Genomic DNA, 24289 nt, shown 5'->3' with positions numbered 1-24289 from the left:
GGATTTGTAACACAATTCAACTTGCACATTCTGTGGCAGGCCTGCCACAGCCTAAAACTGTAAAAGCCCACTCCACAAGGAAGGTGGTCTCATCTTGGGCGGCTGCCCGAGGGGTCTCGGCATTACAACTCTGCCGAGCAGCTACGTGGTCGGGGGAGAACACGTTTGTAAAATTTTACAAATTTGATACCCTGGCAAAGGAGGACCTGGAGTTCTCTCATTCGGTGCTGCAGAGTCATCCGCACTCTCCCGCCCGTTTGGGAGCTTTGGTATAATCCCCATGGTCCTTTCAGGAACCCCAGCATCCACTTAGGACGATAGAGAAAATAAGAATTTACTTACCGATAATTCTATTTCTCGGAGTCCGTAGTGGATGCTGGGCGCCCATCCCAAGTGCGGATTATCTGCAATACTTGTACATAGTTATTGTTAACTAATTCGGGTTATTGTTAAGGAGCCATCTTTAAGAGGCCCTTTCTGTTGTCATACTGTTAACTGGGTTTAGATCACAAGTTGTACGGTGTGATTGGTGTGGCTGGTATGAGTCTTACCCGGGATTCAAAATGCCTCCCTTATTGTGTATGCTCGTCCGGGCACAGTACCTAACTGGAGTCTGGAGGAGGGTCATGGGGGGAGGAGCCAGTGCACACCACCTGACCTAGTAAAGCTTTACTTTTTTGTGCCCTGTCTCCTGCGGAGCCGCTATTCCCCATGGTCCTTTCAGGAACCCCAGCATCCACTACGGACTCCGAGAAATAGAATTATCGGTAAGTAAATTCTTATTTAAATCTCTTTCTGCGAGGTACACTGGATTCCACAGGGAATACATTGGGGTGTAGAGTTGGATCTTGATCCGAGGCACCAACAGGCTAAAGCTTAGACTGTTCCCAGGATGCACTGCACCACCTCCTCTATAACCCTGCCTCCAGACACTTGAGCTCAGTTTAGTTAAGTAGTCCAATGCAGTAGCAGGTAAAAGAGACGGCAGATGTTAGTCACATAGAACCACATTCTCATGGCAGGAGAAGGGACCAGCGGCTAATGCCATACAAACCCAAAGAAGCCAAGTGTGTCAGGGTGGGCGCCCTGTGGAATCCAGTGTGCCTCGCAGAAAGCGATTTAACTATGGTAAGTCTACCATAAATCTCTTTTTCTGCAGCGGGGTACACTGGGATTCCACAGGGAATACATCGGGATGTCCTAAAGCAGTTCCTCATGGGAAGGGATGCACCGTAATGGGCACAAGAACCCAGCGTCCAAAGGAAGCATCCCGGGAAGCGGAAGTATCAAAGGCACAGATCCTAATGAATGTGTTCACTGAGAACCACGTAGCCGCCTTGCACAATTGTTCAGCAGACGCACCCCAGCAGGCCGCCCAAGAAGGTCCAACACACCGAGTAGAATGGGCTTTGATAGCAGCAGGAGCTGGGAGTCCAGCTTGCGCATAGGCTTGTTGAATCACCATTCTAATCCATCTGACTTTGAACACCAAAAAGTACAAACATGGTATCTGATCTCCTGAGAGAGGCAGTCCTCTCCACGTAGATACGGAGAGCCCGTACCACATCCAAAGACCGTTCTTTGGAAGACAAACCAGAAGAGATAAAAGCCGGAACCACAATCTCTTGGTTAAGATGGAAAGAAGATACCACTTTAGGTAGATAACCAGGGCGAGTTCTTAGAACTGCCCGGTCACGGTGAAAAATCAAAAAGGGACAAGACAAAACACCTAAGTCCGACACTCCTAGCAGAGGCAATAGCCAGCAGGGACATGACCTTAAGTGTAAGGCATTTAAGGTCCACTGACTCAAGAGGCTGAAATGGAGACTCTTGCAGGGCATTTAAGACAACAGACAGATCCCACGGAGCCACAGGAGGGACATAGTTAGGCTGAATCCGTAGAACACCCTGAGTGAAACTATAAACGTCAGGTATAGATGCAATTTTTCTCTGAAACCACACCGACAAGGCAGATATATGAACCTTGAGGGAGGCCAGACGAAGGCCTAAATCTAGGCCTTGTTGCAGAAAAGCAAAAAGCCTGGGAGTTCAGAACGAATAGGCATCATAATTCTTAGTAGCACACCATGTGAAGTAAGAGTTCCAGAGCCTGTAATAAATCCGTGCAGAAGCCGGTTTGCGGGCCTTCAACATAGTTTGAATAACCGCCTCGGAGAATCCCTTGGCCCTCAGGAGTGAAGCTTCAAGAGCCACGCCGTCAAACCCAGTCTGGCCAGGTCCGGATAGACACAAGGGCCCTGAACAAGGAGGTCTGGGCGTTGAGGAAGTAGAAGAGGACGCTCTATCGATAGACCCTACAGGTCTGAGAACCAATGCCGTCTGGGCCATGCTGGAGCGACTAGAAGCGTTCCTCTTTCTTGCATGAACTTCCGTAGTAACCTGGGCAGGAGTGACACTGGAGGGAACACGTATGGTATCTGAAAGTCCCATGGAATTGCCAGTGCGTTCACGAACGTTGCTTGAGGATCCCTTGTACTTGATCCGAAGACCTGAACCTTGTGATTGCGTCGAGACGCCATCAGTTCCACATCTGGTAGGCCCCACTTGTCCATCAGGAATTCTTTCAACTCCTAGTGAAGACTCCACTCTCCTGCGTGAACATCCTGACGACTGAGGAAATCCACTTCCCAGTTAAGGACTCCGGGAATGAACACTGCCGATATTGCTGGCAGATGGCGTTCCGCCCAACGGCGGATTTTTGATGCTTCCAGCATTGCCATGCGGCTTCGAGTGCCACCTTGATGATTTATGTACGCCACCGTGGTGGCATTGTCTGACTGTACTTGAACAGGCCTGTTCTGTACCAGAGGCAGGACAAGCGTCAACGCATTGAGCAATTCCAGAATGTCTATCGGGAGGAGAGATTCCTCCCTGGTCCACCAACCCTGGAGAGAGTGTTGCTCCAACACCGCGCCCCAACCTCCCCGACTGGCGTCCGTTGTCAGGAGGACCCAGTTGGAGATCCAGAAGGGACGGCCCCTGCTCAACTGTTGGTCCTGTAGCCACCAGCTCAGTGACAGACGAATCTCCAGAGTCAAGGAGATCATTTGAGACCTGATCCGATGAGGCAGGCTGTCCCACTTGGAAAGGATTAACCTCTGCAGAGGGCAGGAATGATATTGAGCGTCCTCTACCATGTCGAAAGCAGACACCATGAGGCCTAGTACTTGCGTCACCGAGTGTATCGACACTGATGAGCCACCCGTGGGCTTGTAGGAATTGGACCGTCAGTTCCAGATGACTGAGGAGAACAACTTGGGAGTTCGCCAGGATCAGCAAGTCGTCCAGAAACGTCAGGATCCCGATTCCCTGACGGTGGAGAAGGGCTGTCATCACGGCCATGACCTTGGTGAAGATCCGAAGGGCCGTGGCCAGTCCAAATGGCAGAGCCTGGAATTACATAGTAACATAGTTGTTGAGGTTGAAAAAAAAAAAAAGCTGTCCATCTGGTTCAGCCTGTATAAATGTTTTTAACTGTTTTTTTTTTTTTCAATCTTAATTAAATGCTGTATCCTTGGATATTTTTTTCCGCTAGGAATTTATCTAATCCATTTTTAAACTTTTTTATTGAGTCCACCATTACTACCTTCTCTGGTAAAGAATTCAAAATCTTTACTGTTCTTACTGTGAAGAACCCCTTTCTCCGTTGTGTATGGAATTTTTTCCCCTCTAACCTCAGGGGGTGTCCTCGTGTCCTATGTAGTGTTTTTTTGATAAACAAATAATTTGCTAAATCCTTGTATTGTCCCTTAATGTATTTATAAATATTAATAATGTCCCCTCTCAGTCGCCTCTCCTCATAATCCAGTGCCTCTAAATCCTTAACCAATTTGGTGGCTCGCCTCTGAACCTTTTCGAGCTCCAAGATGTCTCTTTTATAGTGAGGTGCCCAGAACTGTACGCAATATTCCAGGTGTGGACGCACCAATGATTTATACAGTGGCAAGATTACACTCTCACCCTTGTCTCCATTCCCCGTTTTATGCATGCTAACACCTTATTTACTTTTTTTTTTTTGCTGCATTTTGACATTGCGTACTGCTACCAAGTTTATTGTCGATGAGCACCCCCAAATCTTTTTCAACTACTGTTATCCCTACATTTTCCCCATTTAGTTTATAGGCTGCCTGATTGTTCTTAGTTCTCCATCTATCCGCCCAAACCTCAAGTCTAGATAAGTCATTCTGAAGAGACTCAACATCCTTGTCTGAATTACTCTACATAGCTTAGTATCATCTGCGAAAACTGATACTGTGTTTTCCAGTCCTTCTCCTAGGTCATTAATGAATATATTAAACAACAATGGTCCGAGTACTGAACCCTGTGGTATTCCACTGAGCACTGGAACCCATTCAGAGTACATCCCATTAATCACCACTCGCTGTTCCCTACTGAACAGCTAATTATTCACCCAAGTACAAATAGTGTCCCCTACCTCAAGCTCCCTTAATTTGAGAATTAGTCTCTTATGTGGAACTTTGTCAAAGGCCTTAGCGAAGTCCAAAAATATCACATCCACTGCATGACCCTGATCAATATTATCGCTCACTTTCTCATAGAAGCTTATTAAGTTAGTTTGACAGGATCTGTCCTTCACAAATCCATGATGATTCCTAGTAATAATCTTGGAGGTATCCAAGTACTCAAGTATGCTGTCCCTTAATATACATTCCAGTAATTTCTCCACTATAGATGTCAAACTTACCGGTCTATAGTTACATGGGTGAGTTTTAATACCCTTTTTAAATATTGGGACTACCCCTGCTATACGCCAGTCCTTTGGTATCGCTCCTGATCTAATTGACTCTCTGAAAATCAAATATAGGGGTCACGATATCTCTACATTAAGTCCCATAAGAACCCTGAGGTGCAGTCCATCTGGCCCAGGAGATTTATTTATCTTAATTTTACTTGGTCTCTCCCGGACTACATCCTCGTTTAACCAAGTTCCTATAATCGGGTCGTTTTCGGAGCTTATGTTATGTTCTACTCCCGTCAACCTGTCCTCATTCGTGAATACTGATGAAAAGAATTTATTAAATAAATCTGCTTTATTCCTATCATCATTAATCAAGACATCCAAATCGCCCTTTAAAGGCCCAATATTCTCCCTTTTTAACCTTTTTCCGTTTATGTATTTAAAGAACTTTTTGCGGCTTGTTATACTCTCCTTCGCAATTTGTTTTTTGTTTTGTATTTTTGCTGCTCTGATTTCTTTTTTGCATTTTTTGTTACATTCCTTGTAGAACTGGAATGATTCCACCGTTCCATCAGACTTAAATGCTTTGAAAGCACGCCTTTTTTTATCCATTTGTTCCTTGATCCGCTTATTAAGCCACATCGGTTTGAATTTCCTACTCCTGTTTTTGTTGACTTTGGGAATATACAAATGAGTGTATTTACTAAGCGTAGTTGTAAAAACATTCCACATTTCAGCAGTATTCTTACCTTACACTACAATTTTTCAATTGATGTCCCTCATTGCTTGTTTCAGTAAAATGAAATTGGCTTTCTTAAAGTTAAAAGTTTTAGTTAGACCCTTGTATTGTTGTTTTTAAAAGCTGATCTCGAATGTGATCATATTGTGATCGCTATTTCCTAGGGTCTCCCCTACTTTAATAGTGGATATTTTTTCATCATTATTAGTTAGTACTAGGTCCAGTATAGCCCTATGCCTAGTTGGTTCCCCAATTGCCTGAGACAAGTAGTGATCTTTAAGCATGTTTAAGAACCTATTACCCCTAGTTGTATTTACTGTTTCGGTGTTCCAGTTTATGTCTGAGTAATTAAAGTCCCCAACAATAATGACGTCCCCCATACCTGCAGCTTTTTCGATTTGCTGCCAGAGTAGTTATTCGTCAGACACACTAATATCTGGCGGTTTATAGCATGTCCCTATTAGAAGTTTTTTTGTATCTTTACCCCCACTCAAAATCTCAACCCACAATGACTCCACGTTATCTCCAGTCCCCTCGTAAATGACTTCCTTTAAATACGGTTTTAAGAAAGGTTTAACAAAAAAAAAAACCTTCCTTCTTATTAGCCCTATCTCTCCTGAAGAGGGGGAACCCCTCCAGGTTTGCCGCCCAGTCGTGTGAATTGTCCCACCATGTCTCTGTAATGCCTATTAAATCATACTGGTCATTAAGTGCAATTGTTTCTAATTCCCCCATTTTACTGTCTCCCCCTCTTCTTCCGTCTAACCATGACCCAGCTAGCTACCTGATTATCCTCGTCCTCATCTACTGGTGGCCCCCCCCTGCAACTCCTCCACCGTTCTATCTAAGTTCTGCTCGAGATTGTGAATCTCCCTCAGTCGCGTAACGGTTTGCTCCAGATCAGTTATCTGGGCTTCCAGAGCAACTGTTCGCATACACCTTACGCAGCCATGCATCTTGCACGACATGAACTGAATGAGACCCTCAATCACGGCCACCCCCATTTTGTTTAAAAGGGAAAAAAAAAAAAAAAAAAAAAACTCTGACTCCCTGTACCTTTAGAAAAACAATACAGTACAATACAACGATACAGACTATGAAATACGATACGAACAGTACAGACTATGCTACACAATACGATATTGTAGGTTGCAATTCGGCTTCGGAACTAGAAACCGGGTCGAATAGTATCCCCTGCCTCTCTGGGACAGAGGTACCGGCACTACCACTCCGGTGTCCAGGAGGGATTGCACAACCAAGTCTAGAGACTGCGCTTTCAATGGATCCAAAGGGATAACCGTTGAGCAGAACTGGCGAGGGGGACGTTTCTTGAAAGAGATTGCGTACCCGTGAGACAACCCAGGCGTCCGAAGTGGTCTTTAACGAGGCCTGGGCGAACTGCAGAAGTTGGCCTCCCACCCTGGGGTCCCCCAGGGGGAGGCCCGTTCCGTCATGCAGCAGGCTTGTCTTGTTTGGAAGCAGGCTGACGGGCGGCCTAGGATTCTTTAGGTTTGGGCTTAGTGGTTTTGGAAGCACGAGCCTGTCTCGGGTACGAATGACCTTTTGCTTGCCCTGGAGGTCGAAAGGAATGAAAAGTGGTACTCTTAGCATTCAGAGCAGAAGGATTAGTACTTGGGAAAAACACAGTCTTAGCAGTAGCCAAGTCAGTCACAATCTTGTTCACATCCTCCCCAAAAAGGTTGTCTCCCTTAAAAGGGAGCACCTCCAAGGTATTTTTGGAGTCCAGGTCCACCTTCCAGGACCTCAACCACAAAATTTGGCGAGCCAGGACAGACGTAGTAGACGCCTTGGCCGTCATAACACCTGCCTTAGAGGCCGCCTCCTGAATATAGTGGGAGGCTGTGATAATATAAGACAGATATTGTCTGGCAGTGTCAGAAAAATCCTGAGGCAGCTCATCCTCAATTGCTTGAACACATGCTTCAATTCCTTTCGCAGCCCAGGAGGCTGCCATAGTGGGTCTATGTACAGCACCTGTAAGGGAGACAAGCCTCCACACGCTTATTCGTTGGTTCCTTCAGAGAAGTGACAGTGGTGACAGGCAGAGTACGCCACAAGACGGGCGACATGAGAGTCCGCGGTGGAGATTCCCACTTGTTACTCAACTCCGCAGGGATACGATAACGAGCAAGTATCTTTTTAGACAGGGAAAATTTCTTTCCTGGAGACAACCACGATTCCTGACATATGTCAATTAAATGGTAAGAATGTGGTAAGACTACTTTAGTAATCTTCTGACGTTTGAACTTATCATGTTTCTTAGACGTAGTAGTGGGCTCGATCTCATCATCTATTTGGAGAGTCAGCTTAATAGCCTCCACTAGGTCAGGCTCATCAACCTGGGTTGTAGATTCCTCATCAGAAGCGACTGTATCAGTGTTTGACGGATCAGTATATTCCCCATCCTCATCAGAAGAATTATCCAAAATATTGTGCCTGAACCATCAGCTAAATCTTCCCCCTCAGGTAAATCCGTGGTGCCAGCACTGCATGACGCAGAAGCGTCTGCGGATTTCCCACTCTGTGTGGCAGACATTATAGGGAATGCAGCCTTAGAACGTAACAGTACAATATAGCCAGACATACACAATACCTGCAAATAACCCCCTGTGTTATGTGATCATAAATACAGGGCACAGACAGAGGATTTAGGGGTATATTCAATTGGTGTCAAATCCCTCGTTTTGTCGGTAAACGGGGCTTTTTCGACAAAAAAACCTGTCGAATTGCATTCGACAATTCAATACGCTACTTTTCGACAGTCGAGTGTCTGTAATGTTAATAACCCAGCTTTTCAACAAAAGTATATTCAATTGTAGATTGTCGAATCGATATCAGTGGTTTTTGACGTGACTTTCGACAATTTCATTGCGACAATTTTTCTGTCGTGAGCTGACAAGACATTTTAAATACTTTCATTTTTTTTGAAGTTTTTTTGATTTCTACTAGCATATCTATTTATATTTTAAGTAATTATATAATTGTTTTTTGTATTTATGAGCCACATTATTATATTTTTATTTTTCCCCCGAATATATTTTCCTTTACTGGGCTGAGTTAAGGAATGTACCCATGATTCAACATTTTTACCCAGGTTACACTTTACCAAAGCCACTCCTATGCTTGAGACTTCAGGGAGAAGAGCAGCCATTACACAGTCCGCTGTCTTGTGGAATCGTTTTTTTTTTTAGGGCAATCTGCGTTTTTAACATATATATCATATTTATTTACACTGACTACAATAATGGAGCCTTTTTCTGACCAGATTGTGATGTTCATGAAGTCGAATCCTGGCCGCCACAATCCGACCATTGGTCCCTTTCCGACCGGAGGCATGTCGAATCCATTTCAAATCCATGTCAAATTCAGTACCCGAGAAAGAGGGTATCGGCAGTCGAATGCTATCGAATCGGAAAACTGTTGAATCCACTGTGGGATTCGACACCAATTGAATATACCCCTTAAGCGGTATGAGGTGACTGAAATACACAGTAAAAAATACCAAACAGTATATACTGTGTAGCACTAACATATATATATATATATATATATATATATATATATATATATATATATATATATGTATGAATATTTCATTCATTCAGATATAGGATGTGTTATTTTAGTGTTCCCTTTATTTTTTTGAGTAGTGTATATATACATATATATATGTGTGTGTGTGTGTGTATATATATATATATATATATATATATATGTGTATATATATATATATATATATATATATATAAACAACATGCAGACCTGATGAAAATGCACAAGTAAAATGCATTGAAACGTTGTCTGCACTACGGATGTAAGTGTACTTTGTTACCGCCGCTTGGAGTGCCGCACCGGATGCCGTGTATATATATATATATATATATATATATATATATATATATATTTCTCTATCGTCCTAGTGGATGCTGGGGTTCCTGAAAGGACCATGGGGAATAGCGGCTCCGCAGGAGACAGGGCACAAAAAGTAAAGCTTTTCCAGATCAGGTGGTGTGCACTGGCTCCTCTCCCTATGACCCTCCTCCAGACTCCAGTTAGATTTTTGTGCCCGGCCGAGAAGGGTGCAATCTAGGTGGCTCTCCTAAAGAGCTGCTTAGAGAAAGTTTAGCTTAGGTTTTTTATTTTACAGTGAGTCCTGCTGGCAACAGGATCACTGCAACGAGGGACTGAGGGGAGAAGAAGTGAACTCACCTGCGTGCAGGATGGATTGGCTTCTTGGCTACTGGACATTAGCTCCAGAGGGACGATCACAGGTACAGCCTGGATGGTCACCGGAGCCGCGCCGCCGGCCCCCTTGCAGATGCTGAAGTTAGAAGAGGTCCAGAATCGGCGGCTGAAGACTCTGACAGTCTTCTAAAGGTAGCGCACAGCACTGCAGCTGTGCGCCATTTTCCTCTCAGCACACTTCACACGCTGTCACTGAGGGTGCAGGGCGCTGGGGGGGGGCGCCCTGGGAGGCAAATGTAAACCTATATACTGGCTAAAAATACCTCACATATAGCCCCCAGAGGCTATATGGAGATATTTAACCCCTGCCAAACTTCACTAAAGAGCGGGAGACGAGCCCGCCGTAAAAGGGGCGGGGCCTATCTCCTCAGCACACAGCGCCATTTTTTCTCTCACAGAAAGGCTGGAGAGAAGGCTCCCAGGCTCTCCCCTGCACTGCACTACAGAAACAGGGTTTAAACAGAGAGGGGGGGCACAAATTGGCGATATAAATATATATATAAAGATGCTATTAGGGAGAAACACTTATATAAGGTTGTCCCTATGTAATTATAGCGTTTTTTGGTGTGTGCTGGCAAACTCTCCCTCTGTCTCTCCAAAGGGCTAGTGGGGTCCTGTCCTCTGTCAGAGCATTCCAGGTGTGTGTGCTGTGTGTCGGTACGTGTGTGTCGACATGTATGAGGACGATGCTGGAGGAGGCGGAGAAATTGCCTGTAATGGTGATGTCACTCTCTAGGGAGTCGACACCGGAATGGATGGCTTATTTAGGGAATTACGTGAGAATGTCAACACGCTGCAAGGTCGGTTGACGACATGAGACGGCCGACAAACAATTAGTAACGGTCCAGGCGTCTCAGAAACACCGTCAGGGTTTTTTTATAAAAAACGCCCATTTACCTCAGTCGGTCGACACAGACACGGACACTGAATCCAGTGTCGACGGTGAATAAACAAACGTATTCCTCATTAGGGCCACACGTTAAGGGCAATGAAGGAGCTGTTACATATTTCTGATACTACAAGTACCACAGAAAAGGGTATTATGTGGAAGTGAAAAAACTACCTGTAGTTTTTCCTGAATCAGATAAAATAAAATGAAGTGTGTGATGATGCGTGGGTTTACCCCGATAGCAAATATTGGCGTTATACCTTTTCCCGCCAGAAGTTAGGGCGCGTTGGGAAACACCCATTAGGGTGGATAAGGCGCTCACACACTTATCAAGTGGCGTTACCGTCTCCAAATACGGCCGCCCTCAAGGAGCCAGCTGATAGGCAGCTGGAAAAATATCCTAAAAAGTATATACACACAGACGGTGGTTATACTGCGACCAGCGATCGCCATCAGCCTGGAGATGCAGTGCTGGGTTGGCTTGGTCGAATTCCCTGACTAAAAATATTTTATTGATATAGAGCATTTAATAGGATGCATTCTATATATATGTATGCGAGATGCACAGAGGGATATTTGCACTCTGGCATCAAGATAAGTGCGTTGTCCATATCTCCCAGAAGATGTCATGGACACGACAGTGGTCAGGTGATACAGATCCCATACGGCACATGGAAGTATTGCCGTATAAAGGGAAGGAGTTATTTGGGGTCGGTCCGTCGGACCTGGGGGCCACGGCCACAGCTGGGAAATCCAACCTTTTTACCCCAAGTTACATCTCAGCAGAAAAAGACACTGTCTTTTCAGCCTCAATCCTTCCGTTCCCATGTGGGCAAGCGGGCAAAAGGCCAGTCATATCTGCCCAGACATAGAGGAAAGGGAAGTAGACTGCAGCAGGCAGCCCCTTCCCAGGAAAAGAAGCCCTCCACCAGTGGGGGGGTAGTCTCAAGAGTCTCAGCGCGCAGTGGGATCACTCGCAAGTTGACCCCTAGATCATACAAGTATTATCCCAGGGGTACAGATTGGAGAGTCGAGACATTTTTTCCTCGCAGGTTCCTGAAGCCTGCTTTACCAACGGCTCCCTCCGACAAGGAGGCAGTATTGGGAAAAAATTCACAAGCTGTATTTCCAGCAGGTGATAATCAAAGTACCCCTCCTACAACAAGGAAAAGGGTATTAGTCCTCCACACTATATTGTGGTACTGAAGCCAGACGGCTTGGTGAGACATAGTCTAAATCTGAAATCTTTGAACACTTACATAAAAAGGTTCAAATCAAGATGGAGTCACTCAGAGCAGTGATAGAGAACCGGAAAAAAGGGGACTATATGGTGTCCCTGGACATCAAGGATTACCTCCATGTCCAAATTTGCCCTTCTCAACAAGGGTACCTCTGGTTCGTGATACAGAACTGTCAATATCAGTTTCAGACGCTGCCGTTGAATTATCCACGGCACCCCGGGCCTTTACCAAGGTAATGGCCGAAAAGATGATTCTTAAAAGAAGAAAGGCATCTAAATTATCCCTTACTTGGACGATATCCTGAAAGGGACAAGTTTCCAGAGAACAGTTGGAGGTCGGAAAAGAACTATCTAAAGTAGTTCTACGACAGCACGAGTGGATTCTAAATATTCCAAAAATCGCAGCTGTTTTCCGATGATACGTCTGCTGTTCCTAGGAATGATTCTGGGCATAGTCCAGAAAGAGGTATTTCTCCTGGAGGGGAAAGCCAGGGAGTTATCCGACCTAGTCAGAAACCTCCTAAATCCAGGCCAAGTATCAGTGCATCAATGCACAGGAGTCCTGGGAAAAATGGTGGCTTCTTACGAAGCGATTCCATTCGGCAGATCTCACGCAAAAACTTTTCAGGGGGATTTGCTGGACGAATGGTCCGGATCGCATCTTCAGATGCATCAGCGGATAACCCTGTCTCCAAGGACAAGGGTGTCTCTTCTGTGGGGGCTGCAGAGTGCTCATCTTCTAGAGGGCAGCACATTCAGCATTCAGGACTGTGTTCTGGTGACCACGGATGCCAGCCTGAGAGGCTGGGGAACAGTCACACAAGGAAGAAATTTCCAAGGAAGTGTGGTCAAGTCTGGAGATTTCTCTCCACATGAATATACTGGAGCTAAGGGCAATTTACGATGCTCTGAGCCTAGGAAGACCTCTGCTTCAAAGTCAACCGGTGCTGATCCAGTAGGACATCATCATGGCAGTCGCCCACGTAAACAGACGGGGCGGCACAAGAAGCAGGAGGGCAATGACAGCAAGGATTCTTCGCTGGGCGAAAGATCATGTGATAACACTGTCAGCAGTGTTCATTCCGGGAGTGGACAACTAGGAAGATTTCCTCAGCATAAATGAATTCCACCCGGAAAAGTGGGAACTTCATCTGGAAGTTTCCACATGTTTGTAAACCGTTGGGAAAGACCAAAGGTGGTTATGATGGCGTCCCACATGAAGCGCCAGGTCTAGAGACCCTCAGGCAATAGCTGGGACGCTCTGGTAACACCGTGGGTGTACCAGTCGGTGTATGTGTTCCCTCCTCTGCCTTTCATACCCAGTGTATGGAGAATGATAGGAAGGAGAGGAGTAAGAACTATACTCGGGGTTCCGGTTTGGGCCAAGAAGAACTTGGTACCCGGAACTTCAAGAGATACTAGAAAGGATCTTGATTCAGCAAGAATCATGTCTGTTCCATGACTTACCGCAGCTGCGTTGACGCCAGGGCGGGTGAACGCCGGATCCTAAGGGAAAAAGGCATTCCGGAAGAGGTCATCCCTACCCTGGTCAGAGCCAGGAAGGAGGTGACCGCACAACATTATCACCGCTTAGGTGAAAATATGTTCCATGGTGTGAGGCCAGGAAGGCTCCACGGAAGAATTTCAACTAGGTTAATTCCTACATTTCCTGCAAGCAGGAGTGTATATGGGTCTCAAATTGGGGTCCATTAAGGTTCAAATTTCGACCGGTCGATTTTCTTCCAGAAAGAAATTGGCTTCAGTTCCTGAAGTCCAGAAGTTGTTAAGGGAGTACTGCATATACAACCCCTTTTTGATGTCTCCAGTGGCACTGGGCGATCTCAACGTAGTTTGGGATTCCTAAAATCACATTGTTTTAAACAACTCAAATCTGTGGATTTGATATATCTCACATGGAAAGTGACCATGCTGTTGGTCCTGGCCTCGGCCAGGCGAGTGTCAGAATTGGCGGCTTTATCTCACAAAGCCATATCTGATTGTCCATTCGGACAGAGCAAAGCTGTGGACTCGTCCCCAGTTTCTCCCTAAGGTGGTGTCAGCGTTTCACCTGAACCAGCTTATTGTGGTGCCTGCGGCTACTAGGGACTTGGAGGACTCCAAGTTGCTGGATGTTGTCAGGACCCTGAAAATATAGTTTCCAGGTCGGCTGGAGTCAGGAAATCTGACTTGCTGTTTATCCTGTATGCACCCAACAAGCTGGGTGCTCCTGCTTCTAAGCAGACTATTGCTCGTTGGATTTGTAGTACAATTCAGCTTGCACATTCTGTGGCAGGCTTGCCACAGCAAAAAATATGTAAATGCCCATTCCACAAGGAAGGTGGGCTCATCTTGGGCGGCTGCCCGAGGGGTCTCGGCATTACAACTCTGCCGAGCAGCTCCGTGGTCGGGGGAGAACACGTTTGTAAAATTTTACAAATTTGATACCCTGGCAAAAGAGGACCTGGAGTTCTCTCATTCGGTGCTGCAGAGTCATCCGCACTCTCCCGCCCGTTTGGGAGCTTTGGTATAATCCCCATGGTCCTTTCAGGAACCCCAGCATCCACTAGGACGATAGAGAAAATAAGAATTTACTTACCGATAATTCTATTTCTCGGAGTCCGTAGTGGATGCTGGGCGCCCATCCCAAGTGCGGATTATTCTGCAATACTTGTACATAGTTATTGTTACAAAAATCGGGTTATTGTTGTAGGAAGCCGTCTTTCAGAGGCTCCTTTTGTTATCATACTGTTAACTGGGTTTAGATCACAAGTTGTACGGTGTGATTGGTGTGGCTGGTATGAGTCTTACCCGGGATTCAAAATCCTCCCTTATTGTGTACGCTCGTCCGGGCACAGTACCTAACTGGAGTCTGGAGGAGGGTCATAGGGGGAGGAGCCAGTGCACACCACCTGATCTGGAAAAGCTTTACTTTTTGTGCCCTGTCTCCTGCGGAGCCGCTATTCCCCATGGTCCTTTCAGGAACCCCAGCATCCACTACGGACTCCGAGAAATAGAATTATCGGTAAGTAAATTCTTATTATATAAAGATATATATATATAGTCCTTAGACCGGCACTCCCATTACGTCAATAGTATACTCCGGTGCCCTCAGTTCCAGTAGTACCACAGATCCAAAAACAAGCCGCGGCACTCGGAGTTTTGAAAAGTGAAAACTTTATATTTCAAAATGGCAACATACAAGCTCCAACGTTTCGGGGCTCAGCCGCCCCTTTGCACCTTGACAAAGGGGCGGCTGAGCCCCGAAACGTTGGAGCTTGTATGTTGCTATTTTGAAATATAAAGTTTTCACTTTTCAAAACTCCGAGTGCCGCGGCTTGTTTTTGGATCTATATATATATATATATATATATATATATATATATATATATATCTGTCAATAAAACATAGAGGGGGCGCTCCATAGTGAAGGCGGAGTCGAGTGACGTATCGAAATCCCTGCAGTCGACTGAACGAGTAGTCACGGACGTGAGTAATCCTGCCCGTGAGTCTCAGGAAAATCGCCGCCGGCGGGTGGAGGATTCCATCGCGATTTGGTCTGACCCTTTTTCCAGTACTGCCTGGTGATTATCTGTGGAATCATGTGGTAACCAGCCCACACTGGTTGCCTTCTGGTACGAGTGTAATAGCTACATTTGTTCTAAGCACCTTCGTGTTTGTTTGATTTTAAAATAAAAAAAGTTTATGCACTATGGAGCGCCCCCTCTATATGTTTTATTGACAGATATTTATCTTCGTGGGAGTTCGGATTGACTAAGGGGAGCAGCGATCCTGAATTATCTAAGGAGGATCTAGTGCTTTGAGCACTCACAGAGTGACTTGTGGTTCCACCCATATATATTCATATATATAAAAATCTTGTGTTCCATGTTAAATAACCAGCGCTGTATCTATTGTTTTTCTTTTTAGTGCTACACAGTATATACTGTTTGGTATTTTTTACTGTGTATTTCAGTCACCTCATACCGCTTAAGGGGTATATTCAATTGGTGTCGAATCCCACAGTGGATTCAACAGTTTTCCGATTCGATAGCATTCCAGTTTTATTGTTTATCTGTAATAACTTCTGCATTGTACCTGTGACTGAGGGTGCCTCATATATATACACTGCTCAAAAAAATAAAGGGAACACTAAAATAACATCCTAGATGTGAATGAATGAAATATTCTTATTAAATACTTTGTTCTTTACATAGTTGAATGTGCGGACAACAAAATCACACAAAAATTATCAATGGAAATCAAATTTATTAACCCATGGAGGTCTGTATTTGGAGTCACACTCAAAATTAAAGTGGAAAAACACACTACAGGCTGATCCAACTTTGATGTAATGTCCTTAAAACAAGTCAAAATGAGGCTCAGTAGTGTGTGTGGCCTCCACGTGCCTGTATGACCTCCCTACAATGCCTGGGGATGCTCCTGATGAGGTGGCGGATGGTCTCCTGAGGGATCTCCTCCCAGACCTGGACTAAAGCATCCGCCAACTCCTGGACAGTCTGTGGTGCAACGTGGCGTTGGTGGATGGAGCGAGACATGATGTCCCAGATGTGCTCAATTGGATTCAGGTCTGGGGAACGGGCGGGCCAGTCCATAGCATCAATGCCTTCGTCTTGCAGGAACTGCTGACACACTTCAGTCACATGAGGTCTAGCATTGTCTTACATTAGGAGGAACCCAGGGCCAACCGCACCAGCATATGGTCTCTCAAGGGGTCTGGGGATCTGATCTCGGTACCTAATGGCAGTCAGGCTACCTCTGGCGAGCACATGGAGGGCTCTGCGGCCCCCCAAAGAAATGCCACCCTACACCATTACTGACCCACTGCCAAACCGGTCATGCTGGAGGATGTTGCAGGCAGCAGAACGTTCTCCTTGGCGTCTCCAGACTCTGTCACGTCTGTCACATGTGCTCAGTGAGAACCTGCTTTCATCTGTGAAGAGCACAGTGCGCCAGTGGCAAATTTGCCAATCTTGGTGTTCTCTGGCAAATGCCAAACGTCCTGCACGGTGATGGGCTGTAAGCACAATCCCCACCTGTGGACGTCGAGCCCTCATACCACCCTCATGGAGTCTGTTTCTGATCGTTTGAGTAGACACATGCACATTTGTGGCTTGCTGGAGGTCATTTTGCAGGGCTCTGGCAGTGCTCCTCCTGTTCCTCCTTGCACAAAGGCGGAGGTAGCGGACCTGCTGCTGGGTTGTTGCCCTCCTACGGCCTCCTCCACATCTCCTGATGTACTGGCCTGTCTCCTGGTAGTGCCTCCATGCTCTGGACACTACGCTGACAGACACAGCAAACCTTTTTGCCACAGCTCGCATTGATGTGCCGTCCTGGATGAGCTGCACTACCTCAGCCATTTGTGTGGGTTGTAGGGAAGTCATACAGGCACGTGGAGGCCACACACACTACTGAGCCTCATTTTGACTTGTTTTAAGGACATTACATCAAAGTTGGATCAGCCCGTAGTGTGTTTTTCCACTTTAATTTTGAGTGTGACTCCAAATCCAGACCTCCATGGGTTAATAAATTTGATTTCCATTGATAATTTTTGTGTGATTTTGTTGTCAGCACATTCAACTATGTAAAGAACAAAGTATTTAATAAGAATATTTCATTCATTCACATCTAGGATGTGTTATTTTAGTGTTCCCTTTATTTTTTTGAGCAGTGTATATATATATGAGGCACCCTCAGTCACATGTACAGTACAATGCAGAAGTTATTACAGATAAACAATAAAACTGCACTGGACTAGTAAAACTACATATAGATATGTATGAATATAGATATAACAATGCACAGTAAATACTTGATGTATATAACAGAATACTTGTACTAAATATTCAGATAGCAGTACACTTGTTCTTAACTAACACTGTCTAAAATGACATGTAGAATACTTAAGTGTCTGTAAATGCACGGCGCTGACGAGACAGGCGGCTTTACAGAGGAGACAGAGCCCTGCAGTCCTGGAGATCAGCTCAGCTATGTGGAGATGGCGCCAAAATCTCTGTCAGGGAGTGAGGGAGCGTGAAATACAGCTACAGGGTGGGAACAACCAGCTGTAGATGGCGCCCGGAGCTGGGGGAGGGGCTACAGGTCAGCACCTTATCCCCTATGCTGGTCCTCACCACCGGGTACTTTGAAGCCTATGTAAAACGGATTTTAGTAAATCCGACCTGTGCTCCCTGCCCTGGTGGATATAGTGGGGTTCCTGTACAGTACAGTGTTCACGCCAGCGGCGCGGTCCATCTTCTGGGACTGCGATTTAACGGCGGGTCCCACCTGGGGAACCCTCTTACCTCCTCCCTGACATGCAACCACGTGATCCTGGAGAACGTGCAGCCACGAAATCCTGGAAAACGTGCAGCCACGCGATCCTGGAAAACGTGCCTGATGACCGGTGCGCCTCCGCTGCAAGTAGCCGGCCACGGGAGTATGCAGCGCTGCTGGGGAGGTGATGAAGCAGCAGCACAGTATGTCACAATGACATATAAAGTGCTGCAGCCCTTGAAGTCTTCTTAAAAAGCTCTTTTCAGGGTTGCCAAGTGCAGCCTCACCTATTATTGACCTGCACTGCAGGCACCAACTTACAAACTGAGCTCCAGTGCCTGGAGGAGGGGTTATAGAGGAGGCGGCGCAGTGCATCCTGGGAACAGTCAAAGCTTTAGTCAGTTGGTGCCTCGGATCAAGATCCAACTCTACACCCCAATGTATTCCCTGTGGAATCCCAGTGTACCCCGCTGTAGAAATCTTGTTTACCATTTCATCCTATCTGGAACACACTGGAAACAATGGGAATTATCAAAGCAAGCATAAGAGAGGGGTACACTCTAGTAATGCAGGGCGCAAAAACTGCCATCTTTAAAAGCAATAGTATGGAAACTGTAAAATTATTTAAAGGTGTGCACAGAGTTCCAGTTAGCTGCGCAACTGCTCAACCAAAGCACCCTGCTGAACCACTCAAAAGCTGCTTAGTCTGATAGGATTTGAAATGGGATGTCCACAGACAAATAAGCTTGTTAATTCACTGGGCAGTGGATTGGTTGAAAGCCAGCCTGCTCCGCTTGTGAGCTTCAAGCAAAACTACAAGATTACCCGTCATGCGACAAGATGACTGTAATAAACTCATCTGTTCATCTCATTATTAAGGCTGTTTCGGACATTGCTATATGCCAACGCCATGGAATTTTCCTATTGTTTCTGGAGACGAAGCCCCTATACCAGATTCTGATCCTAAATCAAAACACTGAATACTGCCCTTAATTCCAGAATAGTGATTGGAAGAGCAGACTAGCTTGCCTGAGATTGCAGCTCTAAGGTAAGCTTCACCCAACTAGATAAAAACTAGCATTTGTTGTTAAGTGGGTCCAAACCCAGACTCAGAACTGGCACTCCTTTATCAGATTTGGTTTGTGAAACCACCAGAGGAGTGACTGGTGTGTCTGAAGAGAAAGACTTTTTCCAGTTTGGTGCAACGACAACATTTGGTGTCTACGACCTCTGGAGTGGAACCCTTCAAACAGGTGGGCCTCAACTCATGCACGCCAGGAAGGACACCCACAATATATGCAGAAACAATTTAACTGCAGAGTTGCCACTTTTTCCCTGGAAGGAACACTGTCTGACAAGTTGTGTCTAACGGGTTGGGTCCCCAGGACCGGTCACCATACTGTCGCCGGGATCCCGGCTTTTAGATGCGCAGCGGGATGGGGGGAGTGAGCGCAACAAAGCCCCTTGCAGGCTCTATATTCCCACTCTATGGGTGTCTTGGACACCCACAAGTGGGAATAGTCCCTGTTAGTCGGCATGCTGACTGTCAGGATTGAGAGGGGGGAATACCGGCGTCGGTATTGTGACCGCTGGTCACATAACTACATTCCTGTCTAACAGCATCCCTAAAGACAATATGCTGGTACTGCACCAGCTTGGACTTTTCTGATCCAGCCATGGTCTTCCAAATTTTCTATTACAAACTGAAAATGAAGGTTGACCTGCGCATTGGACTGTGCATTGACCAGTAAGTCGCCCATGTAAGGGAAAACTGGAGGACTGAGCCTGAGACTTTTCAGGAAAATGAAAAGTCCTAAACCTAGATGTTTTTGCCCTAGATGTTTTACATCGGAAGGCAATTCCTCTTACCTCCTGTCACCCCGGAAAGTTATGCGATCCAATTCCACTTACCTTCAAATGAAATTGTTCAAAGTCCGCCTGCCATGACCTTAACTACCAAGGCATTTGTGTAAATGCTCAGTCACATGGTGGCTCAGTCTTATGGGGAGTTTAGAGACAGAGTGTTGTATCCTCAGTTAAGCCATTTAATATTAAAATTTTACTGTAGGGCTTGTTTCTCTAATATACATTCCTAATAGGTCATTGCTATGGCATATTTTTGCCTAAAGACATCACTACACATATGATTATTGATATCTCCCCAGACAACAGGTACCTTTGTTGAGATCCTTGGAGTTGTGCTGCTTTGCAGATGCTGCCCCTCCGGTCATTAATACCTCTGTCCACATTTCCAAAAAGTTCTCTACTTGGTCAGATACCACAAGAAAGCGCAAACCTTGGAAAGGATGCTGAGAGTCGTGCCTACAAAATCCAGTTAGTATAGGTTACATTTTTGTTTCTTTAAAAGCAAAGATGTTACACAACATACAAAAATCATGCAAATAAGGGGACTCAATGTTACCATTCCAAGATTCTTTCCTCTTGAAGGCTGTATCCGGCAGGGAGGAGATAATTTCTAAAGTTTAGCAGCTCATTAGCGTGACAGCTGTCATGGACCCAGACGTGAGACACACAGGGGATCCCACTGGCAAGGCACAGGAAATACTTTCGGGTTCGGCAATGCTGGTCAGCAATCAGCAGACATTGAGCAGATACTTTACACTACGAGAGGCAGAGATAACTTGTTATCTATATACCTATGTATAACATGTTTTCTACACCTAGCTTACAGAATGATTAAGACAAAATATTAAACGGGGAGAATCCAACTACTGCATTCAGTGTGGCAACAAAATAAAGATACCAAACGCAATACTACTGTACGTAGAAACCTAAGCCCCCATTTATCAAGCCTTGGAGAGAGATAAATAGCACGGTGATAAAGTATCAACCAATCAGCTCCTAACTTCCATGTCACAGGCTGTGTTTGAAAAATGACAGTTAGGAGCTGGTTATCACCGTGCTATCACTGGCCACGGTTTGATAAATCTGGGCCTTAGTGCTGGTAACCGGACCACAAATAGTAAGCATGGGGCCAGAAGATTCCAGCCACCACAAAGTAATTGCGCCTCTTCTCACAGGTACTCCCAGTGAACTTTGTTATTTTAGCAGAATTTATTGTTTTTTTCTTTTGTTACACTAACCTGTATATCAGGCCTGGCCAACCTGTGGCTCTCCAGCTGTTGTGAAACTACACATCCCAGCATGCCATGATACAGTTTTAGCATTCCCTAGTAGCAAACTTCAGACAGGGCATGCTGGGACATAGTTTCACAACAGCTAAAGAGCCACAGGTTGGCCAGGCCCCCTGTATATGAATTGTATTATCTTAGTAAAATGATTTAAAGATTGTAATTTATGGAATTAAATGTTGTTAATGCAATTCAGAGGAAATCAATAGGCGCACATGACAGTTACACCCACTCATACTCCTTTCAGACATATGACCCAGGAAATTCACATGTACGACCTGGGTCTATCAACCTGGGAAATTCCCGAGTCTTAGTCTGGTCACACTGCACCAAAAACCTGGGAAATTCTTGGGTCGGATGCATTCACACTCGGGACTGCCCTGGAATTTGGTGTGGATTAAAGGGGACACTTTTTTGTTTACAGTAATGACAATCTAAAAAACAAAACGTTCTCAAACCTAATAGCATTCGCAGGATGTTGTGTTAGTCATGCTGATATGATTAAGCGAATGTTTAATTGCTCATGTATTTATATAGCACCTCTTCTGGGGAGCTTATTGTCTGGGAAGTCTGACTTTATGAAGTTACTGTAGAAGCCAAAGTAGAGCCAATGCCTTTTTTCAGCTGCTGCTCACTGATTGGCTCTTTTTGAGTTCTCCCTAGTCATGTAGTCCGGGTGCCTGTAGTTGATGTCATCTGCAGGTGCACCGAACAGCCAATGAGAAAGTTTTCTTAAAACCCGGGTATAAAAACCCAGGTTGGATGCAGATACACTACTAGGGGCTCGGGTCGCACCCGGAAAAAACTCAGATACAGAGCAGGGTTGTGGACACGGGACTTCATTTCTGTTCCAGGATGTGCTTTCAAAGGCGAAAACCAAGGTTTTTGCTGTATGTCTGAAAGGGGTAATATACTGATTAACAAACTAGCAATTACATATCAGTTGCAAAAACATATCTGAGCGTAGACTACTTTCTTCCCCACATGTCACACACATGCAGTCACACACTGCTCTCTCTTAAATTATACAATGGAATTCTCACCAGTGCTTCATTAAAAGTGTCCAAGATGCAACCACCTCCGGCACGGAGCTGTGACTCAGTGTACCTCCGGTCATAGGGAGAGCTCTCAATGTATTCTGCAATTAGAGAGCATATAAACTGCTTGTCAGGTAGCTCATCTAAGATATTACTTCCACTCCTGGACAGGTACTGTCCTCATTACAGAGTGCTAAAAGCCCACAGAGACACATCTGCATATGCCACCCTGCGGCCAGGCCAGGTGCAAGTATATGTTATTCCCACTACACACCATACGGAGAATAGAGGAGTGTGGCTTTATCTGTACTGTATGTGTGTTTTAATAAATTCTGCTTGTTATTTTTCATACATATTAGAATACACACTGCACTGTAAGAAAGTTGGCAACAGGAAAAACATTCATTCTAGACAAGGTTACGGAGTTTGAGGTTTATAGCATTTTTGTAAACTGGTGTTGTGCTGAGTAGCTTGCAGGACCCAAGGAAAAGCCAAGACCACCTGGATGTTTAGCATAGCGTGACTGTATTTGTGCAGAAAATAAGATTTTAAACCTACCGGTAAATCTTTTTCTCCTAGTCCGTAGAGGATGCTGGGGACTCCGTAAGGACCATGGGGTATAGACGGGCTCCGCAGGAGACATGGGCACTATAAAGAACTTTTAGTATGGGTGTGCACTGGCTCCTCCCTCTATGCCCCTCCTCCAGACCTCAGTTAGAGAACTGTGCCCAGAGGAGATGGACAATATGAGGAAAGGATTTTGTTAATCTAAGTGCAAGATTCATACCAGCCCACACCAATCATACCATATAACATAACCAGTTAACAGTATGAACAAAAAACAGTATCAGTCAAAGACCGATTCCAACTGTAACATAACCCTTATGTAAGCAACAACTATATACAAGCCTTGCAGATGTAGTCCGCACTGGGACGGGCGCCCAGCATCCTCTACGGACTAGGAGAAAAAGATTTACCGGTAGGTTTAAAATCTTATTTTCTCTTACGTCCTAGAGGATGCTGGGGACTCCGTAAGGACCATGGGGTTTATACCAAAGCTCCCAACCGGGCGGGAGAATGCAGATGACTCTGCAGCACCGACTGAGCAAACGCAAGGTCCTCATCAGGGGTGTGGTTCATCAAATCGACAGTGTCTAGGTCGACAATGTTTAGGTCGACCACTATAGGTTGACAGTCACTAGGTCGACATGGATGGAAGGTCGACAGGGTTTCTAGGTCGACATGTGCTAGGTCGACAGGTCTAAAGGTCGACATGAGGATTATTTTTGTGTCGTTTTCTTCGTAGAGTGACCGGGATCCCAAATTAGTGCACCGCGTTCGCGCGCCATGCTTCGGGCATGGTGCCTTCGCTTCGCTCGGCACATTTTACCGTTCCAATCGTAGTCCACGTGGATCGTTATGTATGAAAAAATTCAAAAAAAGAAAAAAAAATTGAAAAACTCATGTCGACCTTTAGACCTGTCGACCTAGCACATGTCAACCTAGAAACCCTGTCGACCTTCCATCCATGTCAACCTAGTGACTGTCGACCTATAGTGGTCGACCTAAACATTGTCGACCTAGACACTGTCGATCTTCAGACCGGATCCTCCTCATCAGCCAGGGTATCAAACTTGTAGAATTTTGCAAAAGTGTTTGAACCCGACCAAGTAGCTGCTCGGCAAAACAGTAATGCCGAGACGCCTCGGGCATTCCTAGTGGAATGGGCCTTTACTGAATTTGGTAACGGCAATCCAGCCGTAGAATGAGCCTGCTGAATCGTGTTACAGATCCAGCGAGCAATAGTCTGCTTAGAAGCAGGAGCGCCAACCTTGTTGGCTGCATACAGGACAAACAGAGCCTCTGTTTTCCTAACCCTGGCCGTCCTGGCTACATAAATCTTCAAGGCCCTGACTACATCCAGGGACTTGGAGTCCTCCCAGTTCCCCGTA

The 24289-nt window shown here is 45.5% G+C and overlaps 1 protein-coding gene across 6 annotated transcripts in view; it reads right to left on the bottom strand.

The window, feature by feature from the left end:
- The window catches only part of TP53BP1 (tumor protein p53 binding protein 1), a 361011-nt gene that overhangs the window by 12436 nt on the left and 324286 nt on the right, over window positions 1-24289 (bottom strand). For all 6 annotated transcript variants that reach the window (XM_063925917.1, XM_063925915.1, XM_063925912.1 and 3 more), the window contains 3 exons: window positions 22344-22438; window positions 20571-20770; window positions 20325-20470 (listed from right to left, as the gene is read on the bottom strand). In XM_063925917.1, coding sequence (XP_063781987.1) covers window positions 20325-20470; window positions 20571-20770; window positions 22344-22438 — 441 coding nt within the window. The remainder of the gene's footprint in view (window positions 1-20324; window positions 20471-20570; window positions 20771-22343; window positions 22439-24289) is intronic.

This window comes from Pseudophryne corroboree, chromosome 6, assembly GCF_028390025.1.
Source record: "Pseudophryne corroboree isolate aPseCor3 chromosome 6, aPseCor3.hap2, whole genome shotgun sequence".
Lineage (NCBI taxonomy): Eukaryota > Metazoa > Chordata > Amphibia > Anura > Myobatrachidae > Pseudophryne > Pseudophryne corroboree.
The sequence above is the reverse complement of the archived record's forward strand: the minus strand, read 5'-3'. Positions and strand labels throughout refer to the sequence as shown.